Consider the following 18,127-nt stretch of genomic DNA (forward strand, 5'->3'; position numbering starts at 1 on the left):
GTGTTATTTTACCATTATTTATATACTATTACAGATTTTATTAATATTTGAATTAACTTCTATTTTTCATACTTTCAGCTTTAATTGTATTTATTGTTATTTTTTAAATTATTATATTTATTTATTGTGTCGGAAACCGTAGTGATTCAACTTAAAACTAAATGACAATTAGAAATGTTGCCTTGGAAAATAAATAATTAAATTAATTAAATAAATGTGTATTTGAATTTATTTCAACCTTATTTCAATTAACAAAAATGTCAAATAGTTTCAGTTTTAGTTCATGATAATAACACTGGTATGACATGATACTAGGCATAAGTGCATCCTCATTTTCTTTCCCTTTCTGTCTGTGTCTCTGCAGTACAAGCAAGTGGAGCAGTACATGTCCTTCCACAAACTTCCATCAGATTTCCGACAGAAAATCCATGATTACTATGAGCACCGTTACCAGGGAAAGATGTTTGATGAAGAAAGCATCCTAGAGGAGCTGAACGAGCCGCTCAGAGAGGTGTGTGTGTGTTTGGTTATCTGTGTGTTTGCAAAGGTCTGTCTATGTCTGTAAACATCTGTGGAAAAAATCTCCCAGAAGGCCCTGCAGTTGTTGCAGAGCTTTCCAAAACAATGAAAGCACGTTAAAGCGGGAAAGGCTTCCAAACTCATTTGTGTCACAGTAAACAGCTAAATCCCTTCTGTGAATGCCTTCCAGCTTTCTCTGCATTTAATGTAACATAAAGCTCCTATAACAAACATTCAGCGACTTATGTATAGATGTTTATGCTTTAATGTGATCTGCTATAGCTGAATTGCACCAAGAAATGTCCGGGTTAAATTTCACCTCATAATCAAATTATATATTAAGTTACAACAATTATATATGCATTGAAACAAATATTAGGCTATAATATACTATAATAACTATAGTTTATAGTTTGTTTGTTTTTTCAGTTCAAATGATGATGATTATTATTATTATTATTAGATTTTCAGATGAATAGTTTTTTATGTTAAATAAAGCATAAATGAAATTCAGTACAAAAATTAGTAGGTTACATAATAAGTTTAATTTTTTCCATGTAAATTATTATTATTATCATTGAGATTAAAATTTCCGGTAATTTTCTGTCTTATATAAACATGAATTAAATTAAAATAAAAATGTTAAAATATCATAGTATATACTGTATACTGTACACTATTATCTACTATAATAAGTATTAATTTTTTTTATTATTACTAAATAAATAAAATAATTACAACAAATATTAGGCTATAATAAGTTTAATTTTCTCTATGCAAATTATCCTTCTACTTAATCTTATGATTAATATTATTATTATTATTAGGTACATTTTATTGTTTATATAAGCATAAATTAAATGCAGTGCAATAAATGCCAGGCTATAATATGCTATATTATATAAATATATTATATAAATATTTATTCACTTATTGTTATTATTATTATTATTACGTTTTCAAGTAAATTTATTTTTATTTGCAAATTATTATTATTAACATATTTTAAAATAATATTAAATAAATAAATGCATATTTTAAAATAATATTAAATAAATGTATTTACCAAACATTACTTGACAGTTTTCATGTGATTCATCCGTTTCCTCCACCGTCAGGAAATCGTGAACTTCAACTGCCGTAAGCTGGTGGCCTCCATGCCTCTGTTCGCCAACGCCGAGCCCAACTTTGTTACTGCCATGCTAACGAAGCTCCGTTTCGAGGTCTTCCAACCAGGCGATTACATCGTCCGAGAGGGAACCATCGGCAAGAAGATGTACTTCATCCAGCACGGCGTGGTGAACGTGATTACCAAAGGAACGGTCGGCATGAAACTTTCCGACGGCTCCTACTTCGGAGGTACGATGCCACTCAAATTAACCTCGTAAATTAGATGGGAATTAAACCATCACTTAATTAAACTGCTCAAATCCTTATTGAACCCCATAACATTTGAAGTCATTTAAGCCAGAAATGGTGTGACCTCTTCTATTTTAGTACTTTATACGTATCTTAATTATATCCACGGCAAATGAATTGAACTTTAAAGGCACGTTCATATTTGCAATCAACATTTTATACTTTTACTTCTGCATCTGTTCGGGTCTGACCTTGATATTTAGATCTCACTGTGATGTAAAAGTATAAATTTAAACACTTGTTATTCTCCAGCCGGTTTCTGAGATAATTTAACAGACTACTTGTATTTTCTAAATATTTAAAGGTAAAGTCTAGTCATTTCTTGCTGCACCAAACTGAATATAATCCCCCCCCCCAAACATTTCCCCATCAGCTGCCTGAAAGCTATTCCCGTCCAAATCTGTTCAAGTAAACAGAGCAATGCTTTGAATGCACCCCAGTTTTTACTCATGAAGTGGTTTACTTAGTCGTTTCTGAACATCAAAATTACATGAGAGACAGGATTTTAATATTAAAATGATATGCTTTCCAGTGTCATCTGAAGACTAAAGGCCCGTTCACACTGAGAACGATAACCATAACTTTTACTATATTCACGACAGACATCACAGCACTTTGTTATTCTGAGTGTGCATTTCCATTATTTTCTGTGCACATAATTGCAGACGGATGATTTTGATCGGCTGTTGATGTTTGACATTTATCGTCTGGAAAAAATAACTCTGAATGTGATTCAAACATATCTTTCTTCCGTGCCATCATTTTATAGATATAGTGTAAACTTGCAATTCTCTTATAGACAATGGTGGTTATAGTTATTGTTATCATTCTTAAGGTTCAAAATTTGATACTGTACACAGAAATTTTTGAAAATTTGAGGGTGAAAATTAAAGTCTGTTGATGACACAAAAATGTTGCTAATATGATCTTCAGGGTTATTAACCAAAACTAAAACCATGAAAAATGTTAAATAAAATAATAATATTTGTGTTACTTTAAATAAAATAAACTTCAACTGAAGTGAAGTATTTAAAAAACAAAAAACTATAATTATTCACATTTGTAATTTAATTTCAGCTAGTTGCCAAGGCAACATTTCTCATCTTAATCTAATTTAACATCATGTGCTAAAACTAAACCTGAAAATACATAAAAAAATTATATATGTATATAATATATATATATATATATATATATATATATATATATATGTTACTTAAAATAAAATAAGCTTCAACTGAAATAAAATATTAAAAAACACTTAAAAACCTTAAACATATTTAATTGTTTATAAAAAATAAATGTAATAAAACTAAAATAAAAATGTATAAAAAACTATATTATGAAAAACTTTATTACATATAGACAATGTAATAAATAAATAAATACAAATTAACAAACTAATGTTATTTATTTAATAAAAATTACTTTACACAAATTAATAAAAATGACTAAAATTTAAAAATATATATATAAAAATATAAATTGGTTTAAAATATAATAGTATCTTAATGATATTAAAATAACACTGTTGACCACACCATTAATATGAACGGGCCTTAAGAGCACATCCTAGTTTATTTGTGACAAGCCCAACCAGTAAACATTTCAAAACCAATGAAAGCACTTTCGTTTTTAGTGTGGATAGATTGCATATTGCTGAAACGTGTCACGTTGCTCTGTGTTAGGAAACAGTATTTGCTTCTTAAGTCGCAGTAGTCTCTGAATCCTCTGGAAAGTGAACTGTGATGGTTGTGAGCTGACGGAGAGATCTAGAGAGAGTGTGTGATGCTGAGGAGAGGAACACGATCCCTCTGCAGCCTTAAATCCGCATGAGTCAGCCGATCTCAGCTGCAGACGGCAGGAGGCTCTGGAAGAGGCTCTCGGCACGTGACCTTGGAAAGGTCAAAGACGAACTGATGTCTTGTGTCTTGCCTGAGATCAAGGAAGAAAAGAGAGAAGCCGCCTGATGCTGTGTGTAGAAGGATCAGTCTCAGTATTACCACGGGAAAACTGTACTGATGTTTTCATAGCTAAGATTTAATGAAGTTCTCAGTCACGCTTCAAATCAGGTGTTTCTTTTAAAATTCATTTGGTGAAATAAAAACAGACACCAATTGTTATCATGCAGTAAGATTACAGAGATGTCAAATGGATGTGAAATGTCACCTCAATCAAATAAAACAGCAATTAATATATATATTTATTTGTATTTAGACATTAGACAATTAAGCACATTTTTTCTCTAAATTCACATTATCAGTCAGTTTATTAATGCAAAAATGTTTATTTTTCATCATATTTTATTGACAGATTTAATGTAATTTACCCTTATGCTTTATGTAAATTATAGATCTATAAAATATAAAATGATGATGATCTTTATATTTTGACATTATTTTCAGGACAAGTAAGCACATTTCCCTCCAAATTGTCATTACCATATTGCAAAGTAATTTTTAAAATTCCAATTTTCAATTTTATTTTTTTAGATTTCCATAAACTCAGCACAACAAATTCTATATACTATAATATTAATTAGAAGTATTAATTCGACATGTAGTATCACTACGCTTCGGGTGTCCCGTGTTCGAGTCCCAGCTCGTGCAACTTTCCAGATCAAATCCCCCCTTTCTCTCTTCTACGTCAAAACTACTGTCCTATCAAATAAAAGGATAAAAAAAAAAAAATTTTCAACCTTTAGCAATTTTGTTTGTGTTGCACTGGTGTGTGTGTAAGTGTGTTTTCGCCTTTATGTTTGTACCTGTGATTGTGGATTTAATTTACTGCCTTTGGTCTGATGAATGACCCGGCTCCGGATGAACGCCGCTAGATGACGAATTTCTCTAAAATGAACCGAGGCTTCCAAGGTTGTGAATTGGATTTTCTGGATTGATTTTGGGGCACAGACAGGGAAATGGACCGAACACACAGAGGACCCTGATGGATGGGTCAGGACTTAATACACAGAATGACGCACAACATGTACGATGAATGACGTTATCATCTTCGGAGGCTATTATGGGTTATTTCTCTCCCATCCTGAGGAGCTAGATGTTTCATAGTTGTGTTTCAGTATCATATGGGATGAATTTAATCCCAAGAAACCTGTGTGTGCTCTTCTAAATATAAATAATGATATAAATAATAATAATATAAGATAAATATAATGAAACAAGGCCGTATATATAAATATATGTATGACGTGTGTGTGTGTGTGTGTGTGTGTGTATGTATACATATATGTTACCAGTCAAAAGTTTGGAATAATTAAGATTTTTTAATGTTTTTGAAAAATCTCTGCTCAACAAGGCTGCATTTATTTGATAAAAAAATACAGTAAAAAACAGTAATATTGTAAAATATTATTACTATTCAAAATAATTGCTTTCTATTGTAATATATTTTAAAATGTAATTTATTTATGTGATCAAAGATGAATTTTCAGCATCATTACTCCAGTCTTCAGTGTCACATGATCCTTCAGAAATCATTCTAATGCTGATTTTAATGTTTTTTTTTTAAAATAAATTTAAAATTTATTTAATACTATATACTATATTCTAATAGAAAACAGTTATTTTAAATTGTAATAATATTTCACAATATTACAGTTTTTAGTGTTTTTTGTTGTTGTTGTTTTTTTCCCAAATAATGGCAGACTTGGTATGGAAGACTGTTTCTGCCGCTGAATAAAAAAACTGCAATTGTTTGACTTTTTCTCACAATTGCAAGTTTATATCTCGCAATTTTGACTTTTTGTCTTGCAATTGTGACTTTATATTATACAATTCTGACTTTATAATTCTATAATTCTGAGAAAAAAGTCAGAATTGAGAGAAAAACATCATAATTGCAAGAAACAAGTTAGAATTCTGAGTTTGTATCTTACAGTTCCGACTTTATTTCTTGCAATTGTGAGTTTATTTTAAGCAACGGGGAAGTCATGACCTAATGGTTAGAGATTCTGACTCGTAATCCAAAGGTTGCGGGTTCGAGTCTCCGGCCGGCAGGGATTGTAGGTGGGGGGAGTGAATGTCCAGCGCTCTCTCCACCCTCAATACCACGACTGAGGTGCCCTTGAGCAAGGCACCGAACCCCCAACTGCTCCCCGGGCGCCGCAGCATAAATGGCTGCCCACTGCTCCGGGTGTGTGTTCACGGTGTGTGTGTGTGTTCACTGCTGTGTGTGTGCACGTTGGATGGCTTAAATGCAGAGCACGAATTCCGAGTATGGGTCACCATACTTGGCAGTATGTCACTTCACTCACTTTATGTCTTGCTATTCTGAGAAAAAAAGCCAGAATTGTGAGATAAAAAGTTGCAATACCATTTTTTTCCCCAGTGGCAGAAGTGGGCTTCCATAGCGTTGTTAAGCAAAAGAGACTTAAAGTTTCAAACCTGTATGATCTTTTTTCTGTGAAACACAAAAGAAAATGTTGTGGGGGGTTTTGTTCATACAATGAAAGTCAATGCGTTTCGGCCCCAAATGTTCTTCAAAATATCTTTTCAAGTTCCACAGAAGAAAGAAAGTGACAAGAAGGGGTGTGAATTATAGCAGAATATCAATTTAAAATAGGATACGGGAAAGTATTTTAGCACTGAAATAATTACACCCTTCATTTTTATGACATGGGAGCTCAATAAAGCAGGAATATATTCACCACTTTGTAATAAGCATTCAAATCACATACTTTTGAATGAAGTCTGATAAAGTTTAATTAGTTTCCGCAGGCAGATATTTAAATTCACACCCTGTTCAATGGAGGACTCTTCAGGGTTTCAGATTTCGAGCAATTTAAAAACACTTGGCATCTAGAAAAGGTCACAAATTTCCTTTCCCAAAATGAACGTCAATATCAAGATGTTTTTTAATCATTCCGGTGCTCTTGAACCTTAGATGTGTGTGTTTTTTCCTCTCTGTCAGAGATCTGTCTGCTGACACGAGGCCGGCGTACGGCAAGTGTGCGAGCGGAGACCTACTGTCGTCTGTATTCGCTCTCCGTGGACAATTTTAATGAGGTTTTGGAGGAGTATCCCATGATGAGGAGGGCTTTTGAGACTGTAGCCATTGACCGACTGGACCGCTTGGGTAAGCAAAACCTGAAACACCTTCTCAAAGAACAATAATGTGAACATTTTAATGCCTTACAGGATTATTCAGGGTTAAATACAGCTTAAGCTTTATGGATGCCTTCTATGTCGACATAATATTGATTGTTGAGCTTGTAAAAAACAACAGAAAAGCTGGTAACAGTAATGCACTTGTCCCATTAACTTGTAATGTAAATGTTCTGGTGGGTGGTTTAAAAGCAGAAATGTGGAATCGTAGCACAGTCCTTTAACAGGGTAACCGACTGATACTTAAGAAATAAATAGGATAAATAAGTAAAAGGTTAAGTTTTTTATTGCTCAACTCTATCATAGTGTTTAATAAAGACCCTGTGGATTCTGCATAACAACAAGAAAATTGCTCACAGCAGGCGATTTGAAATCCGACTGTCTTAAATTCACAGCAGAAAAAAGGCGGTTGTTTAATGGCTATGGTGAATGAATGCTTTTACAGGGATAAACTTAAAAACAACTTCTCATGAAGGGTTTTAGCATGCCAAATACACACAGACATGTTATGCATCAAAATGCGTGTTTAAAGAACCTCTGTTAAAAATATGATAAAAATATAAAAATGAGAGAAACTCAATAAATGATGTCATTAATAGACCAGCTGGTTGTTGGAAGACTGGTGAACCATCCTGATCCATACCTATTGTTAAAAGGACTCCTGAATATTCCTTTTGTTTATAGAGCAAGTTGTATTAAATTTGTATTTTTCCTCTAGACTTAAAAAAAAAAAAAAAAAAATCTAAATTTTTATCAAGAAGTAGAGTACTAAAAGGTGCTATAGTGAGTTTTCTGTTACTTTTTATGTGTCTGTAAGTTGTATCCATTTGAATGGATTTTTTTTCTAAATTGTGATTGTGTTTTCTGAACAAATGTTTTACTTGAACAAAATAATAATATTATTATTATTGCTGTTGTTACTTTGTTGTTGTTGATGATAATTGTTTTATTATTATTATTTATTAATATAATAATCATTTGTATTATTATTATTGTTGTTGCTTTGTTATTACTATTATTATTATTGATATTATTATTAGTAGCAGTAGTATTAGTATTTAATATAATAATAATACTATTGTTGTTGTTTTATTATTAATTATTATTAATAATAATAATTATTATTATTAATACTACTACTACTAATACTACTTCTACTAATAATGCAAATTCCACATACTACATAATTATGTGAAATTTACATAATTGGCAAGAAACTCTGACTTTGTTCATTTTTAATATCAACATGAAATGATTTAATCAATTATTTCATTATAAATTAAAACATAATTATAAAATAATAAACTTAAACGTTAATGTATTTATTTGATAATTTTTCTTACAATAAATCTGTTTAAAGAATTGTTTACAGTTTACTGTAATTCTGTAAATTTGTTTTTATATACTGTATTTTTATATACTGTACAAAAATATATTTGTATATTTTTATATACTGTACTCCTGCCATATTGTAGAAAGGGTCCTTATTGTTTTTAGTATTTAAAAAAAAAATTCTGAAGTACAGAATAGGAAAATTCTGTACTTTTCATGCTATGCTAATGGAATGCAAAAACGTGTACCGTACCCATGGAAAATGACAATTTATCTCTCATTGCAGGAAAAAAGAATTCCATCCTAATGAACAAAGTGCAGCACGACTTAAACTCCGGCACCTTAAACAACCACGAGAACGAGATGATCCAAGAGATCGTGAAGTATGACCGCGAGATGGTGAAGCTGATCGACCTGCAGCGCCCGCGCGCCATGTCCATGACGCCCTCCATCCCTGGCGGGATCTTTGCTCCGCATGGCCAGTCGCAGGGCGGCAGCTCTGCCATTGCTACTCTACAGCAGGCGGTGGCCATGAGCTTCTGTCCCCAGTTCGGTCCGATGGTGGGTCCCAGCACCATGCAGTCGCCCCGGATGGTGCGACGGTTCCAGGTAGTGCAAAGCCTTGCTAGCCCAGTGGTGGTTTCTCCTCAGCAGTCTCAGCTGGGGCTTGGTGCACTCGCTGGTGTCGCTATCGCCAGTCCGCCGGTTCAAAGCCCGCTAGCGGCGGCGGGCGGGCGAACTTTCCAGTACGGGAGCGGCCCGATGGGCGCGCGCTCCGGATCTCAGCTCTCACTCATCCAACAGCACGTCCCCAGTCCCACACGGCCCAAAGGAACCCAACCATTGCAACAAACAGGGAGCCTGACCCAAGACGCCAGAGCCCTGTCTGCTTCCCAACCCTCCCTGCCTCAAGATGGCGCTCCGCCCGTCGCTCCCAGCCCGCCACCGTCGACCCATGTCTCCTCGACATCGATCGGCCCACCTCAAGCACCCCATCCTGCCATCCCAGGGCCTTCTGGAGTCCGGAGCGCAGTTCTTCAGAGAATGGGGCTGCCTCACCAGGCGTCCGCAGCCACGGCTACGCCGCCCCCTACAGGCACTCCGCCTGCCGTAGCGGGACCGGACTCAGTTATACGTAAGAAAGATTCCATAGTCAGCCTTCCCGAGACGGACTTCACAGCCAGATCCCGGCTATCGTCCAACCTCTGACGAGAACTCTGAGACTCTTTACGATACTTTTTGTGAGTCACAGTTCGTTCTTTTTGCTTGAGTCCCGCGCTCGTAGGTTGGCTTTTCATAGGAACCAAAGGGAGGGCGTTCAGACAGACTTAAGGTGTGGTCACATTTACCGAAATTTTGCGGTCAAAATTAAGTCGTTCCAATATAAATTCGTACGATCAGGAGTTTCGCGCACAGTTGGTCTTTTGAATTCACCACGTTGACCAATGAAGCTGCATGTTTTGAGAGTTTTGTGCTTTATACATCGCTACGCTGTTGACGAATTTCGCTGAAATATCGCTAATGTGACCTCACCTTTACCGCTACTAGATTTAACGTCTTCGCTACGAATAGATTCACGAGGTCGGATGCCTCGCTAGTGTAGCTAGTGCCGCCCCTGTACAGCTTCAGATGCCTCTTAATATATTTGTCTTTATCGTCTCAAGTGAAAGGGACAAATCCTGTCGTGTGTTACTGTGGTGTTTTCTGTAGAGTTCATACAATGCAATCGGGTGACTAGAAAATCAGGGACTCGCAAGAGATGACAATGATGAGATTTGGCGCTTCGCGAAAGTGTTTTGGAACATCTCCATTCTTTCTGTATAAACTCTACTTGTAGCAATCTAATTACTTGTCTTTCACTTTGTTGTAAAATATCGATTAAAAAAAAAACCTAAGTATTATGGGCCGCTGGTCGATCTTATATCTTAATGTAAATAAAGAGGTAAAAAAAGGGAAAAAATAAGTTCTAATAGAAAACACAAATTGTATTTGCTCGAAAACCAAAGTTGAGCTTGAACACAAGTTTTGGTTGTGTCTGTGTCAACTGAGAAAAACAAGTCAAACGAAAACGTCCTCTATTTAACTGCCTTGATTCCGAGTTTAGAAGCCATATACATGGTCTGTGTGTGCGTGCGTGTGTTTGTGCACATATGCTTATTACTTGTTTAATTTATAAAACTGTTTGATCGAACGGGAGTGTAATACTTGCATTTTTACGTGTCGATAAAGGCAATACTTCACTGCTTCGGGATTGCACTGAGAGTTGAGACTTGAATGCAATGGGTCGTTTAAATTAGCAGGCAAACCAAAATAATCATGCTGTTTTTTGTGATACATGTTGATCTGCACATGCAATATAATTCTGCAATATTCCCGCCCTGCCTTTTATAGGAAAGCTTCATATCGCAGCATAAGCAGTTTATCAGAGTTATTAAGAGAATGTTCAAAACCTCTTCTTTTAAGGTTCTGGATAAGGTTGCGCAGCTTTCGCGATATATTAGGAAATTTGTCCTCGTTTTCTAAAGTTACATTATTTGTCACTTTATGTTTGGGGGTCTACAGCAGTTGTACGTTTCAGTGATGGAAACAGGTTTTGTAATGTGTTATAGCTAGATTTTTATTTTAATGTTGGGAAGTACTACAGTCACAATAAATATAAAAATTCACAATTTTGAGGTCAGAGAGGTTGATTATTCCAGTGTAGAACTTAAAAAAGTGTAATGTTTAATTAAAAATGTAATAATATAAAAATAAAAAAGACAATATTAGCTATATAATGTAATATTATTGTAAAAATATTCTATATCTATTTATTTATTCTATGTTTTACAGTTAAACAGTGACCTTTTTATAATATTGCCTGTTGTGTTAAAAATAGATCCTGATTTGCACAAATTACTGAGTATCTAAAACATGCTGCATATTAATGGCCTGTAAACGTAATACAAAGTTTGTGCGTGGACTCAGTTTGCAGGCCTGTGAGCGCTGGCTGAATCGTTGATTTGTTGATTGCTTGTGTACAGATGTAAACTATTGGGTTGATTTACAAACTTGTCTCTTTACAAGAATGTAGTTGTTTGTTTCATTGTCAACTGCTGCAGATTTTTTTCACTTGAACTTTGAAAATTGTAAATATGACGCTGTAAATTATTTTATGTGCAAACCCGGGCAGTAACATAGATGATTTTAGAAAAACAAAAAGCAGATTGGTGCATAATGGGTTTTGAATGTATGCCAAGTGGCATTATTGATGTGACCTGAATATTAACAACTGCCATGTAAATAGATCAGTAATAATTCATGCAAAATGGAAATTGTGTGTATTTGCCGATTATTTGTAGCGATCACGTCTTAAGTACTTTAATCAAATACGTCTAGAATGCTTTTATTTTTCTAAATCTAGTTTCTCTAACGGTGATCCATCTGTGGATTATATTAACACAAAGCACACTGTGTCCCATTAGCGCCCTCTATAGGACAGGTATCATCACATTCCCCAGGACTTGTGCGATTGAAACAGGCAGCTTAATCAATTAAAACACAAACAAACAAACATTGACAAGATTCCCTGAAACAACAGTGTATTGATTACTATTGATTTTACAATATACAGTAAGCCTGCATTTACGCTGCTGATATGCACAGATCAGATCATGTTGCATGCATGTTTGTAAACACAAGCGATCATATTTTTTTTCCATCTGATCTGGGTCACTTTCACTAAGATTAGTGAAAGCATTGCAATTGCACCATTGCCTGTTGTGTCTTAAAGGAATAGTTCACCCAAAAAAATGAAAATGTGCTGAATATTTGCTCACCCTCAGGCCATCCAAGATGTTTGTTTCTTCATGTTTCTTCATCAGGACAGAAATGTAGCATTGCATCACTTGCTCACCAATGGATCCTCTGCAGTGAATGGGTGCCGTCAGAATGAGTCCAAACAGCTGATAAAAACGCGTTTGTAAGAAACAAGTCCATCATTAATCCATCTTTTAACTTCAAATGGCATCTCGTCTGCACAGATCAAGCACCACTTACAAGCCCAAACAGTCCAAAAGAGCTCTAAACTAATATGTGGGTGGATTTTGATGTGAGAGACAACAGGCGATAGACTTGTTCCCCTGGAGGAGAAGAAATTATTTTAAATTTAAATTTGTCCATTCACTGAGCAAGTGATGTAATGCTAAATTTCTCTAAATCTGTTCCCATGAAGAAACAACCTCAGCTAGATATTGAATGGAATGAGGGTGAGTTCATATTCAGTTTTAGGTGAATGTAAACATATTAGATCTGTGCATTAGGCTTGGCATTGTAAAGGCAGTACAACACTACATCTACACTGGACGCAGATAAAAAAAAACATAACTGGTATAAAATTCACTTTTAATGGAACATCACAAAATGGTCAAACATTTAACCCTGTAAAGCCTGACATATTAAATAATAGTCAAACATTTTGGAGAAAACAAAGACGTTTATTGAACCTTTATACAAAATATAAAAGTCTAAAAATTAAGTAATATTTGCTTTTATGGCACGTACAACTCAGTTTGATTCAAAGGCTCGAATTGAGCAAAAATATGCAATTTGGTGCAGACGGCAAAAATTAAGATAACAGCTTTTAATGTAAATCAATGAGATCTTTATAACAGTATAGCAGACTACTTATCTCTCATAATATGTGTTATAAAAATAATATTTAAATGCATATGTTTGATCATATGTTTGATGATCAAAACATATAATGCAATGCAATATAATGATGACTGAAAGATGAACAAATAAACTTTCCTCAAATAATCATATTTGATACTCATCATTTAACATGATTTTTCTAAACAGAACTTTAAAGAATTGTAAAAAAATAATCGAAAGAAGCTAAAAAAGTCTAAACTATCGATCAGACGACAGAAGGCATGCAGTAGACTGTGTGCAACAGGTTATTATACAGTAGGCTTTATAGTGTTAAATACATAGGTTTACATTTTCATCCAAAGCAAGTTACATTGCATTTAAGATATGCATTTGATCAGATCATGCATTCTGGGAATCAAACCCATGACCTTGGTGTTGCAGCACCATGCTGTTTGAGCAACAGGAATGCATGAAATTAAATGAATAAAATAATTTTATTTCAGACTGAGTGGAAAAACAAATAGTCTAAAGAAGTCATGCAAAAAATAGAAACAAAGCATTTGTCAGCTGATAGCATGTTGCTTCCATTGTAAACAGCTCTGTTGATTATAATGACAGCTTTTTGGTTTTAAAATTTAGCGGTGCAACGCTTGCATCCAGTGTAGATGCGGTCTAATTTCAATCAAGCCTAAAAAAGCCCCAATAAAGGCAGCAAAGTGAACCTCCACAAGCATCTCCTGTAAGATAAGAGTCTGATGATGAGCTAGGAAATGACAGTCCGTTGACCGATGAAACTTTATCACAGGATTGCAATGTAATCTCTCTTCTTTGGTTTCTCAGTAAAGGCACATTCTGTTTCCTGCGAATAAACCTTTCAGTTCTGCTAGGGCTTTATGTTCTCTCGCCCAAGGACACAAACCGCGCTTTAATTCGCCTCAAGCGTTGGTCGATAAGGATGGGTATGGCAGTGAATGTATGCAAATAACTAGACCGTTTTAATTACATATGTACACACGTTTGCATATGTAATGGTTTTAGCCCTAATTAAGCTGCTGTCTGATTGCTCGAATGGAGATCGCAGCCAAATGTGAGTATTTTAACGTCGTTCCATGGCAGACTCATATAGTACCCGTTCACGCTGTCACCGCAGGCCTCGTCTGCCGTTAAGTCACCTGTGTGGAAAACGTGACTGTTTTATTCTGCTTTTCCAGTGCGGAAAGGCTGGCAGACGCGAGCGAGGCAATCTTACCTGCTAACGCTCGAAGGACAGGCGGACAGATTGACTGAACATTCCTCCATATTTCCCGGCATCAAATGTAAATCAGGGTACTTTATGTTTCTGTTTGGAGAAGTGATTTTTTTTCTGTTCCCTTGTCTGTCTGTTTTCTTTTCTGTTTTGACAATGTGCCCCAATGCACAATGTACTGTAAATACCTAGTGCCTAGTATATCTAGTTTCCAAATAGTCTATTTTTAGTCGTATGTGGCTCTACAAAAGACAAAATGCAAAGTTTGTGTCTTTTCTTTTTTAAAGGAAATGTTCACCCAAATATGATTTGCTTTAAAGCATCTTCACGCAGAACTTTTCTATACAAAGTTCATTATGACCATGTTTATCAGACTACAAAAAAGACAATAAATAAATATATAAAAACAATAATAAATCGTAATTTTTTAAATAAAAAATAAATAAATCGTAATCAATATTTTTGTCTTGTTTTCCAAATATCTATATTCTTAAACCAATATACGATTTCTTGAAATACTTAAGATATTAAGTCGATTTTTTAATGCATCAAAATTGGGTGAGTTTGTTTAAAATAAGAACAAATATCTGCCAATGGGTTTAAAAAAAATTTGACTTTCGTCAAGTTTCCCTTTCAAGTACAATTCATAGGGAAAACCAGATTAATTTTCATACCCCACTCACAGATATTTTGTAAGCAAAAACTCGGTTACTCTTTATTTTGATAGTCCACTTTAGACATTCTACTAAATATAAGTAACTTTGTAACTACATGGCAACTACATGTCAACTAATTCTCATTCATTTGCAACTACATGTCTACTAAGTCTCAGTAGGGTAGGTGTAGGGTTAGTAGAATAAATTGACATATGCTTGCAAAGTTTCTCATACTCAGTATATTGTATGTTGTGAACCCTTCAAAATAAAATGTTAGAAGATATTAAGCAGACAGTCTACTAATACTCTAATGACTGCTAGTAGACATGTAGTTGCAAAGTTACTTACTGTTAGTAGAATGCCTAAAGTTAACTATCGAAATAAAGCGTTACCAAAAACTCTAATAATCTGTAATTTTGCTTTTCAAGTAGAACTATTTTGAATTAAGAATGTGTTTGTATTATATTTGTAATGGAAAACAAGAAAAAAATATTACCTAAATATGACCTTATACAAATATACACAAAAATTACTAAAACTTTGACTAAAATTCAAATGAAAATTAAAACTAAAATCTAGATATTAATAGAACTTATAATAGAATCTCAATGATAAAATATATTTTACATCAAGTTAAACTAATTGAAAATAAGAAGTGTTGCCGTGGCAACCAGCTAAAATACAATTAGTTTTAGGTATTTTATTTCAAGTACTAAAAGTTTTTTTTATGGTTTTAGTTAACTATATTAACCCTGGTGCAGTGAATGATTCATGCACTGTATTCAACATCTTATAAACTTATACAGATTGAAATTTAGGCTGTTATTTTCAAGTAAATAAACTAGTTTCTGTTGTTTTTGGAGCTTGACAGACATTCATCTCTGAAACTCTACTGTATGAATAAACTGCATGAAGATTCTTCAGAAATTCTCCTTTTATTCTCCACAGAAACAAATAAGAGTATACAGATTTGGAACAGCATAAGGGAGACTAAATACACAGCATTTTCACTTTTGGGTGAATTAATCCTTTAACCTTGCAATATATGTACAGTAGCTGCTAATTAGTGTTTTAGCGAAACAAATAACCCAGCATAACCTCCTCATGTGGGGAAACACGACTTGCACATTTCTGTTTGTCTGGAAGCCTGAGCCGCATGTCTGTATACGGTACAATGAGTGGGAACTTTAATGGGACCGTTGTTTTGGATCTACCAAAAGCCAGATTTTACTTTAGCACAGGTCTGGTAAGAGGTTCCGGGGGTTTTGCTGTTGCAGTTCATAGACATCACAGCAGATTCAATGATGATGAGACCTTCTAGCACATATAAGAGATGGAAAGACTGTGTTATTAGTGATTTCAAGACTATTTGTAAAGCAAATGATGTTATCATGTGGAAAAACGGCACATATAAATGGCAACTGCAATAAGATGTTACAATTCCAGCATGAGGTTCCAGCATTGTCAGGATATAAAATTACTGCAATCTTTGGGATACTAATTTATAACAGTTTTTATTGAAGTCAACTAGAAATGGCATCTGCAGTGCATTTCACTTCCATAATGCGATGTATTTATGAGTGCAGCAGGATTTCGGGAATTGCTTGGGATGGTGTAAAGTTGGTTCCTTATCTGGAATGAAAAGTGAGATTGGATTATTATACAGGACTTCTCTTCTCCTGAACTCTGGGATGTAAAGAATGAAGGTCAAGTTCAACCTTCAGAGCATCTTCACCTATTTTAATTGTAATGCTTTTTATTTTCAGATCTATTGCTGTAACTTTCCATATATTTCCACACTTAAAAATCAAGGTTCTTTTTTTGGCATCTATGGTTCATGGAATTTAAATATTTAAAATGTTAACAAAAAGGTTCTAACTGTTTACTGAAAGTTCTTGGGGGACCAGGGGGGGGAAGCAAAGATTTTTATTTTATGATATCACTGCATAGAAAAAACAAAAACAATTAAGAACCTTTTGTCTAATGAAAAGATTGCAGGGATTTTAAAGGGTTTTCATGGAACCATGAAGAATGTAAAGGTTTGGACCAGTTTTTGAACACTTTGGACCATTTGAAAGGCCTGAATTGCTGAAGCGCAGAATCAGACGGGAGAACAGCAGCAAAGTCTTGGAAATTCACGGCTCGTTTTGTATATTTCTCTTTAACATGCGGCTCTGTTCTGAGATGTGATTCTATATGTAACTGTTCTTGTTTGAATATTCATGTGGGACCTTCCAGCTTTGTCTAAGTGTTAGTGTAGCATCAGAAAGTGTTTTAACAAGAACAAACTGACTTTGATAGTGCAAGTATATCCGTATTACCGTGACTAGTGTTCTTTCTCAAAGCTGTCTTCAGTACCGCGTGTGTCTCTTTCTGTCCGCTGTCGTTTCCCATACTTTCCCACAAGTCGTCCAATTAAACGTGATTCAGTGAAACGTCAGATTAGGCTGCTGTGGACTAAATGGATCCGGATTTGTGTCTATTTCTGCTGACCCAAACCCAGCGAAAGCTCTGATGTGGCTAATGCCACTGTGCCCTCTGCCTGTTATTCATTTGGTTTCTTTCTGTATGGATAACGAAGAGATGTTTGTTTGTCTCTCTTACAGTAGCGTCAGGTCAGATATCAGATACCACTGTGTTCAGATATATACCATGGTACTGTTTGATTTAGCACACCATGGTATGTAATTGGTACAAACAGATATCACAATTTGGTAAGAAAAATTGGGATTATTGTAACTATCCCAAGAAAGGTTTGTATTTCTGAAAAGACAAGGAATTTTTTATTTTTTTTTACAAGATTCTCAATCCGCTTTATTCACAGTTATTATTTTGATCCTAGTGAACTTGAACAATAAATTATTGAAAAATAAATAATTCATTTTTATTTCATTTTATATATATATATATATGTATATATATATTTTTTTTTTAATTAAACATAATTTTATATTTGTAAAAATGTTTTTTTGTTTTTATAAATATTTATAGAATAGCCTTTTTGCCATACTGCAATTTGGATTGCATACAATTATAGTAATTTATTTCTCGTGTAGTATGAAATATTTTATATTATATATTTATAATTAAATCAAGGATGTGTCAAATTTGTAATATTTAATGTTTATTTCATTAAATCACAGTCTTTTACGATATTAGAATATTAATTATTAATTGTGCATCCCTTCAAAGAATATGGT

The 18,127-nt window shown here is 34.3% G+C and overlaps 1 protein-coding gene across 1 annotated transcript in view; it reads left to right on the forward strand.

The window, feature by feature from the left end:
* The window catches only part of LOC306846064 (potassium/sodium hyperpolarization-activated cyclic nucleotide-gated channel 2-like), a gene marked incomplete at both ends in the record, with an annotated part of 60,886 nt that extends 51,287 nt beyond the window's left edge, over positions 1–9,599 (forward strand). Inside the window, 4 exons of the mRNA XM_079379154.1 lie at positions 365–511; positions 1,638–1,878; positions 6,865–7,029; positions 8,677–9,599. Of these exons, the coding sequence (XP_079235280.1) occupies positions 365–511; positions 1,638–1,878; positions 6,865–7,029; positions 8,677–9,599 (1,476 nt within the window). The remainder of the gene's footprint in view (positions 1–364; positions 512–1,637; positions 1,879–6,864; positions 7,030–8,676) is intronic.
* Between the last annotated feature and the right edge of the window lie 8,528 nt (positions 9,600–18,127).

This window comes from Barbus barbus, assembly GCF_936440315.1.
Source record: "Barbus barbus genome assembly, chromosome: 26".
Lineage (NCBI taxonomy): Eukaryota > Metazoa > Chordata > Actinopteri > Cypriniformes > Cyprinidae > Barbus > Barbus barbus.